The 16,898-nt window shown below is 47.7% G+C and overlaps 1 protein-coding gene across 3 annotated transcripts in view; it reads left to right on the top strand.

The window, feature by feature from the left end:
- Positions 1-14,703, top strand: part of Hopx (HOP homeobox) — a 28,323-nt gene extending 13,620 nt beyond the window's left edge. For 2 of the 3 annotated variants that reach the window (XM_052199273.1, XM_052199274.1), the window contains exons 2-3: positions 7,516-7,672; positions 13,917-14,703. In XM_052199273.1, the coding sequence (XP_052055233.1) occupies positions 7,529-7,672; positions 13,917-13,994 (222 nt within the window). In that variant the 5' untranslated portion in view covers positions 7,516-7,528 and the 3' untranslated portion in view covers positions 13,995-14,703. Of the gene's footprint in view, positions 1-7,254; positions 7,390-7,515; positions 7,673-13,916 lie in introns of those variants that run through there. The other variant, XM_052199275.1, reaches the window with a different exon arrangement.
- Positions 14,704-16,898: the final 2,195 nt, after the last annotated feature.

Here is a 16,898-nt window from a genome sequence, read left to right on the forward strand (position 1 = left end):
AACACAATAAGAAAAAGAAAAAAAAACACTTTATAGTTGTGAGCAATGCCTTTGAAAACAGCATGGGAGGTCACCCCAACTCTGACTCAGGTAAGATGTGTGTGTCTCCTCTTTATGGGAGTGAACAGAGTATTTTCCACTGAGTAGCACTTGAGATTTCAAATTTTTTTTTTAACTGTATTAATTCAAATTTCATTTTGAAATTGATGTGTGTGTGTGTGTGTGTATGTGTGTGTCTGTGTGTGTGTGTGTGTGTGTGTGTCTGTGTACATGTGGAGGTCAGAGAACAATCTCAGGTTACACTCGTCAGGTACTTCCTATCTTTTGTTTGAGACAGTGTGTCTCACTGGCCTGGAACATCACCATGTAGACTGGAATAGCCCGGCAGCGCAGCGAGCTTACAGTGATTTCCTTGTCTCCTCTTCCCTTCTTGCCATTGCCAGGATTACAAGTGTTAGCTGCAACCTCTGGCTTTTTACACGGGTTCTGGGGATTTGAACCCAGGTCCTCAAACCTGACAGCAAGCACATTGCCAACAGAGTCGGCTCCCCATTTTGTTCTTAATCTTGCTATGTTTCAGAGAGAAGTGGGATTTCTAAGGCAGAAGAAAGAATATTGGGAAGCAGAAAACTGAATCGAGAACAATGCAGGGCCTTTCTGAAGGCTCAGAAAATGTAGAACTAACAAAGAAACAGACAACACCTCAAATTTTTAAGACCCGGATTACCCAATGACAGATGCCCAATTTTGTGGCAAGTTCAAAACCATCAGAATCCCAGCATGATGCCATCTCTGTCCTTGCAGGCATGAGGCTCTTGGTCTGCTCCCTAGCAACCAGATGGGACAGCATGGATTCAGGTGACACAGTCCTCTCAGTCTTTCTGCCTTGAGTCGTATGATGCATGTTCTAGAATAGCATGCGTGCATTCCTGTCATGGTGAATTAGTGATTCTGCCTGTTCTGTAGCTGTCACACTGGTCAAAGGTGAAGAGGATCTCCTGTTTTACAGGATATAGTTGGGCAAGATCCCCAAGTGACCTGGACTTTAGCTTCTTCATATGTCAACCGATGTTGGAACAAAGCTTGAAAGGCCTACATTCCTTTACCTCTGTGGATCAATGTCAACTAAATACAAGGGTTTCTAAAAGAAACCCTTTTACAAGGTCTGTGTGAACATCATCCCAGAAGCCAGGGGAATGAGGCCAGAGCAACTACAGTAGGTCAGCAACGGCCCAGGTCACTTTGACAAGGATCTTCAGGTCTCACCACACTAATTCTTCACCCAAGGTGATGGATGATTACGTCAGAGTCAAAGACTCAAATGGATGATTCAGCGATGGTCTTTAATTTGTGACGTCCACACGGTATAAGGAGAATATAGGTAGAGACATAAATCAGCCTTGATACTCAGGAAACCATCAGCTGCCTTTTCTCCTTCCTGTAGCGAAGAAAGATAAGAGTCAGAGTGTTTGGCCTTCCCCTCACCCCATAGACAAGTTAGTTAATGTTTCTTGACTGTGAAACAAGACCAGTTCCACTATGGTTTCAAATAGAGGCCTTTGAGGGAAACACCGGAAAACCAGATCTCAGAATGCTGTGATCTCTGTTGCACATTCCATGGTCTAATAATCTCCCCCAATATCTGTCCTTCCTCCTGATTCTTTCCATCTGACTTGGAGGGTCCATCTGGGGACTGATATTTGCTTGCTGTGGTGGAGTGTGAGTGTGTGTGTACGTACCCGCACATGTACACATGTTTAATTCACTAACCCATTTTAAATTGTAAAATCAAGTTCTGACGTCCAAGAGCTCTGGAGAAGTAAAATAGCACACGTTGAGCATGTCAGCGGTGAGAGTCTCTAGTAATTACCTTTCCAGTCATTGTTCTTCCTTGCTCTGGTGACCCAATAGAAGCAACAAAATTAGCCTGGAGACAAAGTCAAAACTCTTAAAAAGGAAAATACTTCCAATCCCCTTCTGGGCTGGAACAGGAAATGCTTTTACACAGTAAATGGTCATCAGATGGGACCTTTAACCCTACAAGGTCACCTAAGCTGGGGATAAAAATAGCTTAGAGAGGTTTAGATAGTATTTATGGATGACCAGAACACACAGCTCTGGCAAGCATTTCCGGGGACAGTACACATGGTGACGAGGAGGAAGGGAGGCAGGATGCTACTGCTGCGCACAGGGGAGTTTTACTAGAGAAGTCTGGAAGAAAATGTTGATGTAAATGTCCTGTAAAGTGAAACAATCGCACATCCTGTAGGCCAACATGTTGGTACAGCCCTCGTAGCCACTCTAGAGAACTCCCCTAGTGGGGTTGCCAGAACCCCTGGCACTGCCAGAGAAAGAACATTATTTTACAAAACGAAAACATATCGTTCAAACTTACTTCCCTAAAACTATCTCAGCTTACCGCCTACTCGGGATGTTGAGATGGTACAGAGCCAAGAACAGGTAGATAAGCCGTAAGAGTTTCTAAACACTCACAGTTAATTTCAGTAATTAAACGGTAAGAGAGGACCATAGTTGGAATCCTTCCTTTGTCTTTCCCACACTGGGTTTGTAGAATGTGGTTCTCATTCAGGGGGTGTGGAGTAGTCCTAGACATAGCCACAGATGGTCCTGAGACTTTGTAAGGCTTGACAATGACTGTTCTTCGCTTAAGGACAGTAATAATAAGGCTTCTATGTAAAAGGACACCTCTTCTCCTGGCATTTCTACCATGGATACTAGAATATAGTGGCAGATAAATATTCTGCCTCCTCTTTTTTTTTTGTTTGTTTGTTTTTGTTTTTTGTTTTTTGTTTTCCGAGACAGGGTTTCTCTGTGTAGCCCTGGCTGTCCTGCAACTCACTTTGTAGACCAGGCTGGCCTCGAACTCAGAAATCCACCTGCCTCTGCCTCCCAAGTGCTGGGATTAAAGGCGTGCGCCGCTGCCACCACCACCCGCTGCCTCCTCTTTTCAATTGCTCCATTTAGAGATAGAAATAGAACCTAGGAGGACTGGAGAGATGGCTCAGTAGTTAAGAGCACTGACTGCTCTTCCAGAGTCCTGAGTTCAAATCCCAGTAACCACATGGTAGCTCACAACCATCTGTAATGAGATCTGATGCCCTCTTCTGATGTGTCTGAAGACAGCTATAGTGTACTTACATATAAATATATAAATATTTTTTTTAAAAAAAGAACTAGAACATTGTGCATGTTCTAGGACCTTGTGCATGCTAGGAAAGTGCCCTACCCACTGAGCTATACCCCAAATATTTTAGTTACTATTCTATTGCCATGAGAAGACACATGACCTAACCTATAGAAGAGAGCATTTAGTTGAGGGCGTGCTTACAGTTTCAGAGGGTTATTCCATGAGCATCGTAGTAACACTGGAGCAGTAGCTGAGAGCTTAAATCCTGGTGGCAGGCAGAAGGCAGGAAGGGGTGGAGAGGAAGAGGGAGGGAGACAGAGACAGAGAGACAGAGAAACTGGGCCTGGTGTGGGTTTTTGAAACTTCAAAGCCCTCCCCACAGTGATAAATTTTCTCCAACAAGGCCACACTTCCTAAGTCACCCACCAACGGGGAACCAAGCATTCATATGTGTGAGTCCATGGGGGTATTCTCATTTAAACCACCACAGACTGCCTTTTTGTTAGTTTCCAAGAGACACTGAAAGTTTGGGCGAACCCCTTTCATCTTCTGTAAAGCAGTGGTTAAGTAAAGTATGAGTAGGAAGATCCCTGTCTTCCAAAGCAAAGACCCAACACTTCTCTTGGAAAAGTAGCCACACAGCATTTTTTTTTCTCACTTGGGAAAATACAATGTGTTTATAGAATCAATTGCTTGCAGGTAGTTCACAGTGAACACACACACACACACACACACACAAATACAGGCAAAGAAAACTAGAAGATGTCCCTAAGCAATGATTTACCTGGATCAACAGTGTCGCTCACAGTTGGTAGTATGCTTGTCCAAAATGCATGCAACCCTGGGTACACTCCCAGGATGCACACGTAGGCATAGGTGCAGACACACACACACACACACACACATACACATGAGAAAGAGAGAAAGAAAAGGTAAGGCTTAGAAGTTCAAAGTCTTTACCAACTATATATCAAGTTTGAGACCCTGTCTTAGGGAAAAAAAATCCATCTGCTTTACCCCTATGGCCAACTCCAAACCTATTGGAGTAGGTTTATGGGGGGGGGGGCGGATTTTCTTTCTCTCTTGATCGGATATTGGTGGCATTACAGAGAAGTCACAATTCTGGGGGAGGGAGATGTTTGAAAAGGTAGCCCAGGCTTATGGAGTTCACAGCACTTTGTGTGAAGTAGTTCATAGAGGCAGATGTGCTCAAAGCACGGGGCCACAGGCTCTCAGGGCAGAAAGCTGTTGGAGCCACACAACGGCCGCCCAGGCTTTGGAACTGATTTAGAAAAAAAGGCCAGCTGTTTCCATTTAACCTCTCGAAAGGGCTTGTGCAACGACTTCCCCAACCACAAAAGAAAAAAACCCGCAATGACAGGACACATTGCTTGTCGAGGTGTTTCACAAGATGCACAACCGCAGCAGTAACACTGGTGTTAAGATTAAAGCTTACATGGCTTCAAAACAGTTCTTAGTCCTTTGTATCTGAAATTGTTTAGACTACATTCAGAGAACTTCTCAATGGCTACTTTATTTTCTTACTGGAAACAGTTGAGGACCTATACAAGGTCAGCGTTAGCGTTCTTGAGCTCTGTAGAGGAGTAATAAAAAAGCTGTCTTAGAGCTCTTACATCCCCATTGCTAGAAGACAAGTGTGCTTGTTTAGTGCACCTTGGAAAGCTAGGTGCTGTCAAAAGACCCTCCCACAAGCTCCTTAGTAGCCAACCAAGGCCAATGGTCCCTTGCCAACTCACCTTAGCAGTCCTTTAAAATCAACCAGGGCCTCCCCCATAGAACACCACGCAGTTTGGTAACAGAAAGTCACAGAAATCTAATAAAATAAGATGCACTTGATTCCACGTAGCAACATTAGCAACCCATGAGTTATACAGCAGGGGTTACAACAAAACCGGGAAAGCCTGTAGGCCAGTCTGAGTCATGCTCCTGTGTGTGATATTTCTGAAGGTCTGAGGATTCCACAGGGCATTGACAAAGTCTTGGCGGAAGAATCAGCAGGATGGTATTAAATGGGTACGGGCAGAAACTTTTCCAGGACAAGAAGCAGAACCAGAGGCTGTCTTTACCCCTGCTATGTTCTTTCAGTTGACAGCTCCAATGGCGGTGGTGGCCTTGGTGGACACTTAGGTTGGGAGCGTCTAACTAGAGACACGCCCTTTGAAAATGGCAAAAAGCCCCTCCTTGTACTCACCCTGTCGCCCTCCTAAGTTTCTCCCACTAAACTGAAGACAGACTGCTTTACTGGAAAGGGGCTAGGAACCAACACTGAGTATCTCCACTCTAGAGTTCTGGCCATTGCTGGAAATCGTCGAATATTTGGATCCTCTACCTCAATGTCCTTGGCTGTGAGATGACTTTCAAGAGTGTGTCATAGAAGCGGGGGATGGGTGCTAACAGGAAAGGTATTTCTGGTCCGATGGACTCCTCCCACCCCCCACCCCCATCCCTTGGTGCAGAGATCAGGATCCTTGATACAAATTTTAACTAGAAGGAACTCTAGTTCCCTAAGGATGATTTGCTGGTGACTTGGCAAATGCTTTGAGACCCAGTCCCACGTAGTCAAAAAGTGTCTCCTCCTATCTGAAATCTCTTCACGGGAGCTAGAGGAGAGGTAAAAACCTTTATTTAGGAAGGTAGGAGGTATAAGTCACAAGTGAAAAGGTTGTTGTTAAGCGCTGAGCACATTATCCCGATAGTTCACCCACCCGTGAGCACAAACCACATGAAAACCCGCTCAGGACTCTGCTGAGGATTTCTGTAATTGTTTGTTAACGCAACAAGCCAGGGTGATTCCCACACTTCTGCTTGGCTCTGACCGTCAGCCAAGGCTAAGCCTGTACGGAATCTACAGCCAAGAATATCTTGAAGACCAACCTCCTTCACCTCCCAGTTTTCAACAGGGAGCATAGGAGGAGGGAAACACACCTACTAGTTTTCTTAGCCCGAGTCTGAAGCTACATCGAGTGGCTCGAACTGGAAAATCGTTGCTGCAATATGCCAACCTTTGTCTTTAAAGTGAAGACATGCTTGGGATCTTGAAGCTGCATGAGGTCCTATTTTTCTGGGCTGAAGTCTGAGGTTTTAAATTGTGAACATAAAAAGAGAAAGTGGTGTAAGAATATGTTCTGTGGCGGTGTGGGGGAAGGGGGTGCCTCAGTGGGCCCATGCCGAGGCATCCCTTCCCCCTGAGGGACCAGGTACACAACGGTGTAGTATAGAAAAAGTTTATTTAGGGCATGGGGAGGGGAGTTAAGAGGGTAGTAGAGGCAGAGGAAGGCAGAGAGAGGGAGAGTAGAGAAGCAGAGGCCGGCCATGACCACGTGAGACGGTAGGGGGACGTGGGAGGAAGGGAAGGGGAAAGGGAAGAGCCCAAGAGGGAAAGAGAGAAGCTAAGAGAATGAGAGAGGCAAGGCAAGCAGCCCCTTTTATAGTGGGCCAGACCTACCTGGCTGTTGCCGGGTAACTGTGGGGCGGGGCTTACCTGGCTGTTGCCCGGTAACTGTGGGGTGGAGCTTAGACAGAATCCTAACATAAATGACGGTTGATTTTGATCCTGCTTAATTAATTGGGTAGGTTTTGAAAGGTATCACCCACACAGGAGAACGCAGTGAGGTAGGTAGACTCTTGGGATGGAGGCCTGGCATTTGGGGTTCAGCATGCTGGCGGCTCGGCCTCTTCCACGCCACCACCCGGCTGTAAATCGTAAATCGTTACCTCGGTGTTTCCATTTCCATCTCTGTACACGTACATTGGAAAGATCTTTAAAGTATCATTTGCAGTTTTTTAGCCGTTATTTGCGACTAAGCGGGCAATTAATTTCCCCTCTGTGATTTTAATCCACTTCAGATTTTCTACAGTACGTGCTATTTTGTAACGGGGGGGTGGGGGCGGCCCGGAGTGAATATCCATTGGTGGCATTGTTGTTGTTTTTAAGTGCGGTCTCCATTTCCCCAACTTGTGCAGTGGGCGTCTTTCCCCCAAAGCGTGCGGTGCCCTGCGCTCCCTGGCCAGGCCCCCACGTGCTAGCCCGCGGCGGAGGCGGGGTGTGGCGACCCGGGAGGCGGTGCCCACGGTGACGGGAGCCCAGCCCCGCGTGTGTCCTCAGTCCCTAGGGCAGGCAGCTCCGGATCTCCGGAGGCAGCTCTTGAGGCGCTTCCTCTACTGTCCCCTCGGAGCAGCAGGCAGGAGGCGTCTTCTTCCTCCTCTTCATCCTTAGCCAGGTTGGGGACGGTGCCGGGGAAGGGAGCCCCCAAACTCCGCAGCCTGCAGCCCCGGGCGCCTCGGTGGGACGGCGGGAGGGGGGGCAGGCTTGCCCGGCTCACCCGGTGCATCTGCTTCCCCTGCAGACGCGCACGGACCATGTCGGCGCAGACCGCGAGCGGCCCCACGGAGGACCAGGTGGAGATCCTGGAGTACAACTTCAACAAGGTCAACAAGCACCCGGACCCCACCACGCTGTGCCTCATCGCAGCCGAGGCGGGCCTCACGGAGGAGGAGACGCAGGTGAGTCCCACAGCCGATGTCTCCTCGGGGACTGGCGGGTCCCCGCGCCTCCCACGGGCCTCCATCACGTGTGTCCCAGTCCTTACGTCACCCCGCAGCTCCCTGGGCGCCCAGTCCGCCTTCGCCCAACCCGATCCCACCACCAACCTCTCTCTGGGTTTCCCGGTGCTGGCCCCATGCTTTCTCCTCTTGAAGTGGGAGCATCTCGCCAGCGTTCCTTTCGGTTTCCCAGCCCAGTGACTCTCCCGGCTGGGCTGGATAGCTTCAGGAAGGCTTATTCTCCCCAGGGTTGTCACGGTTTAAAGGGATGTTAGCTATCAGCTATAAATTCGGTCCTCGGGTTTGTCAAAAGACGAAACTAAGGCGGAGGTGATGGTGTACAGGCGAGGGGCTACGGGGTGGGAGACCGGGCCTGCCAGGGAAGTGCCCCTCCCACCACATCACCACGTCTCGGTGCTGCACCTAACCGGGCACATTGGTATACTTCGGTTGAGGTTTTGTTGCTGTTTTTATTAAATATCCCCTGATTCTGAGCTTCAGGTTCAACTTTAGAGTCTTTCTTTGGAGTTTTCCAAGAAGGTAGCCCTCTGTCTCTATGGCCGTAGCACTCGAGCCCCTAGCAGGACGATAATTTGTCTGTTCCTCGCTATCCCATTATCCCGGAAAATTTGCTTAGGGTAGAGATGGCAGGACCGCCTGGAGCAGTGTCGGAGCCTTTAGCCGACTCTCACTCCGGTCAGGTTTAACCTTTGACTTCTTTCTTCTTCCCTCTGGTCCTGGAAAGATGATTTGCACCGCTAAACTATTTGGGAGTTGATCCTGTTTCTCTCAAAGCATTTCACACCTTTCAATTCTACTCTGAGCTGGGATATTCTTATTCCTCCAGTTAATAGACCGGAGAAGGGGGGGGGGGGAGTGGGGGACTTTGTCCTCTCTTCACCCTGCTCAGTAAAGCTTAAAACCTTGTAATGAGTGCTCCCTGGGATGCCGGAACCCAAATCCTGAGCCCTAAGTCCTGGATGATCCTGGTTAAGCCAGGACAACTTGGAGAATTTACCCATTAGGTAATCCTCCCGGTCCCAGATCAAATAGAAAGGCTATCTAACCAGAATCAGAACCTGATAGAAGATGATTTATTGTAACTCAAGTCTAAAAGCTCATATTTCTTGCAACTCATCAAAAGGCAAGCTGTGGTTGGAGTAGTAGCATTTTAAAACCCCATGCTATATTTAATGATGTAGAGACGGCTCGTGTTTTAAGAAGTAGGCTATCGGATGTTATGGATGCAATACCAACTTCGTGCAGTGTTGGAGATCAAAGCCAGGGTCTTGAGCATGCTAAGCACACGCTGCCACTGAGTTGTGCCACCGTCCCCATGCTGACCTTTGGAGCTATAGATAACTGCCATATATTGTTTCAGATACTTGCCGAATCTCTGCTCATGCTGTCAGTCCCTTAAGAGAGAAAGCACCGCCAGCTCAGCTCGGCAAAGGAACTGATACACAGAGAGCTCAGGTTACTAAAACTGCAGCCAAAGCACAGCCCGCCTCTGTATTGTAGACTCTGGGCCTCTGTCCCGTTCGTTCCCCATCCTTTCCTCTATCCATTCCTCCAGAGGAAGGTTGGACAGGGGAAGGAAGGGTAGAAAGATCAGTTTACCCATGCATTAAGCAATGGCCATTCCAGGCTGTTCCTAATCTTTCCTCTGGATTTACCTGCTATTAGAGAATTAAAATGTAACCAAGCAGAAGCTAGAAGCAAGGCCTTACATGACAGGGGTATCTGCCATCCTCAGATGAATACATACATGATGCACCAAGCCTGGCAAGGGTGGGTGTGGGTGAGTCAGCCTCATGGGAGGGCCTGGCTTCCTCTTCCTGCCAGAGGCCAACACCTTCTTCCTCCAGAGGCCTGGGGCGGCTCAGCTTACCCTCATCCTCCTGTCTAGACCTGCAGTAAAGTACCTGGAACCCAGAGCTCAGAGCCTCAGCATAGCAAGTTTCAGGAACGAGGCTTCTGTTTGCCCTGTCTTTTCTTGCTGGACCAAGTCCCATCTCCCCATCCTTCCTAATGCCATGCACCACCTTCATGTGCACTGGCATAGGAAAGTGATTCGTAATCTACTCTAACATTTACATTTTAAAGGATGTCTCCTACAAAACAAAAGTCCCGCTGATACCAAGTCCAGTAATGAGATTGCAAGGCAATTGCTCTCCTCTGTAGTAGGTCTTTAAGGATGTTTAACAGAACTCTATGGAGGCTGAGTTCTTACCTATCTGTGATGTCTACTGTCAGCACAGCCCCTGCCTCTCTTCCTTATTAGTGTGGTCCTCTTCCAGCCAAAATGATATTTATCGCATATGCCAGAATCCCTTCCCCTTGCTGACACCAGCCACCTCCAGAGATAGAACCACGGCGCCCCCTCCATTTCTTAGAGAGTAAGACACACAGGGTCTTCTTATGTAGTCTAAGCTGGGATGAACTCACAACCCCTGTGCTGACTTTTGAGATTATAGGCATAGATCACATCCCAGCGTCATATTCTTTCCCTAAAACAAGTATTGTGTTACTAAAAGAGATACACACGATCCACTCTTGAGAGATAGTTACTAATTCACACTGTTCACGCTGTGGCAAGGGTGAGAAAGAGTGGAGGCAGGAGCTTTCTGGCTGGGGACCTTTGTGGACCACATACCAACATCCTAATAAGGTTCGAGTAACTCAGAAATTGGTGTGAAAAGGCAGCCATCCTGTTTATGAGTCACAGACGAATCTGTAGACCTCCTGGTAACAGTCCTCCCATTGAACTAAAGTCTCTGCTATGGGAGGCCCCTGCGGGAACTCAGTGCAGGGACAGCCTCCTGGTCAGAGACCTTGCCTTGCATTTGGGGATCACACCCAAAGGAGCTTGTCTCAGCACCAGCATTCTGTATACCTCCTATATTTTAATTTAAATGAAATCCCACAGGATCCCACTCCCTGTGTCTTTTACTGTCTGGAAGTTAATGTAAAGGCTAAAGGAGGTTGGGAACTTTCCCTTCTTTTCACCCTGAGAGGCTGGGATGATACAATGTTCTTCATATACCCTCAGGTACGCAACACACACACACACACACACACACACACACACACACACACACTCAAGTACAGTGTAGCTGGCATTGGTTCTTGAAGAAGTTCCCAGTGTTTTTATCTCTTTCTGGTGTTCTGGACTCGTTCCCAGAATCCAGTGTTTTCAGTTGTTAGATGTTTTTATCAGTGGGATAAGACCTCTAAAGGTCTCCCTCTGAAGAGAATGAAATGCTAGTTGTTAAGAGAAAGAGGTAAGAACAATGTTGTTTTGTCCCAACCCCTCCCTACCCCAGTGTCCAATTATCATGTGTTCACTCAGAGTAAATACGTTTCCATCAATGAGCAGGAGTAATGAGGGTGTCCATTCATTCATGAGCAAGCCAGGCTGGATGTCTTTCCCAGGGGAGGGCCACAACAAAGATGGGGGACAAAGCCAGGTGGGAAGTTAATTAATGTGAGTCCGAAGCTGCAGGATCCAGGGCTGGACAGGAAAGAAGCTAGCAAGAGAGTGTGTGTGTGTGTGTGTGTGCGCGCGCGCGCGTGAGTGTGAGTGAGAGAGAGTGAATGTCTCTCTCTCTCTCTCTCTCTCTCTCTCTCTCTCTCTCTCTCTCTCACACACACACACACACACACACACACACTTTTTCCCCCCAGAAAACAACTGAGCTGTTCTCACACCTCTTTCCAGTCCTCAGTGGCAGGGCTCAATTTATTAAGCATTTGGACTGTACCCCTCACATTCACAAATGTGATCCAGGTCGAAGCTATTTTGGGTAATGACCCATCAATATTCTGCATGTGAAGATGCGGGTGGCTCTTTAGAATGAGGACAGCTTAACCACTTTGTCTTAAATGAGTCCTGATACAAAGCAAGGTTTTTTTTTTCCCCTCCCTTCTAGGTTTTAATTAGTCTTTAAAGGCGGCCATTTATTCCACTCTAGTCCCTGGAAACCCTATTTAATCAGCACTCGCAGCTTGGAAACCCCCACGGTTACCTCATTAACAAAGCTGGCGCCCTGCTGCTCTCAAGCCAGACCTGCACATCCAGATTAAAAGGAGAAAATGTGCCCACTCTCCACAATCAAAGTCGGGTTGAGGTCACCCTCACGGGAGCCTTCTCTTCTCCTTACCATTAGTGATGCCATGCGGACGGGTTCATTTGGTAGGACAGTGCTTGCTTAGCGTGCACAAGCCGTTGGTTCCATCTTCAGTACTACAGAAACCAGACACGTGGACAGCCGGAACCCCCATGTCTGGGAGGTAGAAACAGGAGGATCAGAGGTTCATGCTCTTCCAGATGCATAATGAATTCAAGGCTAGCCTGTGCTACTTGGGCCTGTTTAAAAAGCAATAACAGGAAAAGAGAGGAGAAATAAAAAATAGGACAGACTAGTAGTAGTAGTAGTAGTAGTAGTAGTAGTAGTAGTAGTAATTCCAAGAGTGAATTGAGACGCCCAGGAAGCAAGTCCCACAGAGAAGGTTTTCTCTGGTGGTCCATCCGACCCCTTGGCTTTCTGTGCTTTGCTGCCACCCCCAGGATGAGGGTGGAAAGACACCCACTCCTCTCCAGAGTGAGGCTGAGCATGATGTCTGCAGGTGGGTGGAGCATCCTTACCCAGCCCAGGCTCAGCCCACTAAGCACTGATGGGAGATGTTCTCAGTCCTGGGGCCTTGGGCCCTTTCTTTCCTGAGTGACGACAGCCTGTGGCCGGCACTTGCTGCTTAGAGGCTCTTCTGTCCTGTGGCTCACTTTCTGTCTTGGCCTTACCCTCAGACTCCCCTTAGATCTCAGGAGAAACCAGGTTCTTCTCCAACAGGGCCCAGCCTACAGTCGTGAGGCTGAAAGGGAACGTCGGATAGGTGTTTCCCACCGGACCACCTCTGTCTGTCGTGCACCTCTGTGTGATACAGCACACTCCACTGTGGCCGTATCACAGCACTACTGACGTTTTCCTCTCTGCCTTTCATCCCCCTACCCCTAGACTTAAGAAATGCACAAAGGGCCGTAGAGGCCACTGAAGCTTACCTCTTCCTCCACAGATGAGCGGAGTGACTGAGATTGTTCTTAGGGGCTTCTTGCAGCTACCCGGTGACAATAGAGGTGACCATTGCCTGTGCCTTCAGCTCACCTATCCTAGCAGCTTGATCAATTAGACCAGTGCTACAATAACCTGACTGACCGACCATTCAGGATGTACTCTACCACACGTGGGGTGCCAGGCTCAAGGGGAAACTGTTCGTCCCATCGTCCTGGAGAATTGAAGCCTACTGCAGCAGCTGCTGCTGTTTCTGTGTCTGCAACAGGGTCTCTTCCAAGCTGGTTTCTTCAAATCCCAGTTTCTTTCTGACCTGGCTCAGAGTTAGTCTGGTCCCAGGACCCTCAGTCTGAAGTAACATTGTAAAGGCAGCCTGGTTGTTTTGTTGAGTGTGTGCCACACCACTTTACAGCTTGTAGAAATGTCTTAGCACCTTCCTAGAAGCATGTCATTGACACTGAGCTAGACAATTTCCACTCCCAGGTAAACCCACCGCTCAACAGTCCACTCCGTGGATTCCTAAGGAGTCATGGTCCAAAGTCACTGGGTGCTTAGTTGCGAGTCGTTTATTGAACAAACTTTTGCCGGGATACTGCTAATGAGCAAAGCCCATGCCAACATCAGCACCAGTCAGAAATCTAGCCCAGATACTAGAAATCATCTGGGGGGGGGGGGGGAAGAGGGGAGCATCAAGGCGTTGTTTCAGTTCCTTTTATTCAATCAACAAACCCTGAGAGTCTGTGTTAAGGAGTAAGATACAATGATGGTAAGATGAGGACAGCCCGGGCTTTGGACCTTCCCTTCCACAAGCGCGCGCATGCAGTTAAAGCAATGATAGTGAAAGTCGTGTGACGTTGGCAAAGTACTAAAACAGAAAATAAGGAGAGCCTGCTCTTAACAGAGTGGTCCCGTTTAAGCTGAGACCTGAAGGAGAGCGAGGGGATCAGATGAAGAATATACCGCATGCACAGAGTTCCTAAGGCTGGGAAGGTTGGCGTCAAGGTGCGAGAACCTTCCCAGCATCCTTTGCGCCTCTCCTTCCCAGTCGCGCCACACAGGCTCCCCTCAGGGAGGAAATCGACTTTTTGACTTTTCTGGTATGTGACAGATAATTGTTCACCATCTCTCTCTTTCAGAAATGGTTTAAGCAGCGCCTGGCGGAGTGGCGACGGTCAGAAGGCTTGCCTTCGGAATGCAGATCTGTTACGGACTAGGGAGCCAGGCCCTTGAGCGTGCTCCGGGAACTCCATCTGTTCTTCCTTGCCTCAGTTTACCCAGGCTGTTTTGATGTTTCAGTGCAGTGTTGAATGTCTCATCGTTTGCTGTCCTGCTATTTAACACAGTGTGTTTTTGTAAATGTATATAACTAAACAACAAAACAACAGGAAGCTAAATGCAGTTCTTTGTAAAGCGATGGCTTGGCTGGGAAAGGGGTGTGGCTTGCATTTCCCTTTGGATTTTAATGAAAGATGAGTGGGAACATTTTTTGTTTGTCCTTGGCCAGCACCTTCCAGTAGCAATTCATATGTACCATTCACTCAGAACCACCAGGCTTCTACTGAAGAGATCCCACCTCCCTCCGGAGCCCACGTCCCTGTGCCCTTTCCTCTCGCGTCACTGAACACGCTGGTGGTTGAATGAGGACGTGGGTGTATTAGAGTCATTCAGATTTTATATATTTGAATTGTGTATATGTATAAAACAGTTCCTTCTCGTACAGCTGTGTTGCCTTGGGAATCAACCCAGTTTAGCAGCTACAGATTCCAAGGGGCAAAGCAAGTAGCTAAGAAAGAAAAAAAAGTTACAGAGTCTAGAATTTACCTTATTTAAATGAACTTGTTAAATTTATTTTGCTGAATAAAATGAATTGCTTTTTGTCTTAAAAATTATATTCTAAATAAAAAACTTTAAGTTGAAATTTCATGGAGTCTTTTTTTCTTTCTTTCTGTAGCTGAATAGAATGTTTATGAAGAGAGGAGGCACGAAGGGGCCTCCATTTTCCAGATCTCTTGAGTGTGGTCCAGGATCTACCCCATGAGCGTTAGCTTGCGAGACACGCAGAATCTCAGCCACAGGCCTGACCTGCAGACTCAAGGGTCTGCATCTCTCACAAGGTCCCCCTCCCCCCATGAGCCATGCCCCCCTCCACTGTCCATTTACGGTCTCAGCACATGGATGTCTAAGAGGGGTTTTGTCTTCCATCACACAGATGACTAACTTGGTTGCAGTGGAGTGGACATACGGGATGTTTGTTTGCTTGGCTTTTAAAGGGTCAGCAGCTGATCCCAGTGTGGTGGGATCACACACCGCGCCTTTAGTCCCAGCATTCTGGGAGGCAGAGGCAGGTGGAGCTCTGAGTTCAAGGTGAGTTCCACAACAGCCAGGGTTACATAGAGAAACCCTGTGTTGAAAAAAACAAACAAAGGCATCAGCTCACCAGCTGGTTGGCAATTCTGGGCTGTAAGAGTAACTTCATAAAGTCACTGGGATTTAAGGTCATTCTGACTACACACGTTGCTACAATTGGTTGATTAGTTTTGAGACAGGCTCGCTATGTAGCCCAGGTTGGCCTCGAACTAAGATCCTCCTGATCTCTACCCACAAGAGCTAGGCGTGCTGGTGACTTCCTCCTACATTTCATTGGCTGAAGTGGGTCGCATGACTAGCAGACTCAGGGTTGTGAAAGTAAGAAACTAGGAAAGGATGGAGATTGGAAAGGCCGCTTGAAATTTGTCCCAGACCATCCAAGTGTGATGCCGGGCACACTTCTGAATCCTCACCTACCGTGCTGGCTCCGTCTTTCCAGTTCTTTAAAACAGAGCCCATGAGTAGAAGAGCAAGAATCCAAATGTTTATAAGATCCCATTAAACATCCTCAACCAGCTTCCTCTTCCTTTACCTTAAAGCAGTTCTTCTGTAAACAAATACACTACAATCCTAAACAGAATGGCCTGGCCCTGGTGCACTGCCCTGTAACGTAGGTTCTGAGCAGCTATCAGCACCCAGGCTAAATTGTGACATCATTTTGGAAAGCAAGAAGGGCAAAAGCGGGGACAAAGTAGGAGTGGACACACAACAGTGAGCATTTTCAATGCATTCTCCTAGATGCTGTCTGCCCATGCTGGAGAAGGACTGCTAAGAGATCTGTGGGGAGCTGACACTACTCAGATCTGCCCAAGGACAGTGAGAGGGATTTCAACAAGGTCTAAGATTTGGTCAGAAACCAGTTTGTGCTTATGTACTAGGGGGGTAGGGGTCAAAAACTGTGGTCTTGTGAACCTCACAGGATAACTTTTTTCTTTTTTTTTTTTAAAAGATTGATTGATTGATTTAATGTATAGTGAGTGCACTGTAGCTGTACAGATGATTGTGAGCCTTCATGTAGTTGCCAGGGATTGAATTTAGGACCTCTGCTCACTCCAGCTGGCCCCGTTCACTCTGGTCAACCCCACTCACTCAGTTCCTGCTTGCTCTGGCCCTAAGATTTTATTTATTATTATTATTATTGTTGTTGTTGTTATTATTATTATATTTAAGTACACTGTAGCTGTCTTTAGACACACCAGAAGAGGGTATTAGATTTCATTACGGTTGGCTGTGAGCCACCATGTGGTTGCTGGGATTTGAACTCAGGACCTTTGGGAGAGCAATCAGTGCTCTTACCCGCTGAGCCATCTCACCAGCCCCACAGAATAACTTTCAGGCGTTGGTTCTCTCCTCCCACCATATAATGAGCTCAGGTCATTGGTTTGGGTGCCATGGCCTTTACCTTTCAAGCCAGAGCACAGGCCAAAGGTCAGAAATCTTTCAGGTACATATAAGCCACGCTGCAAGCAAGAACAGTTCAGGACCAGAAATGCTAATTAACTTATGTCTTGCTAGCTAGAAGGACCACCACCCAAGCATCCAGAGTCCTTGAATAGCACTTCCCTGGCAGTAGCAACAAGATCCTTTCAGAAGTAAATTTACTGCAAGTTCCAATCAACTTGAGTTGGCCTTTTTTCCCCTTAAACTAAAGTGTAAAAACCCTATGCATATTCTTAAAAAGGAGTTTCACGAATAAGCAAGCATTACCATCCCTTCACGTCCTAGAGAAGACTGGCGATGGCTTGTTTTGC

The sequence above is a fragment of the Apodemus sylvaticus genome, chromosome 11 (assembly GCF_947179515.1).
Source record: "Apodemus sylvaticus chromosome 11, mApoSyl1.1, whole genome shotgun sequence".
NCBI lineage: Eukaryota > Metazoa > Chordata > Mammalia > Rodentia > Muridae > Apodemus > Apodemus sylvaticus.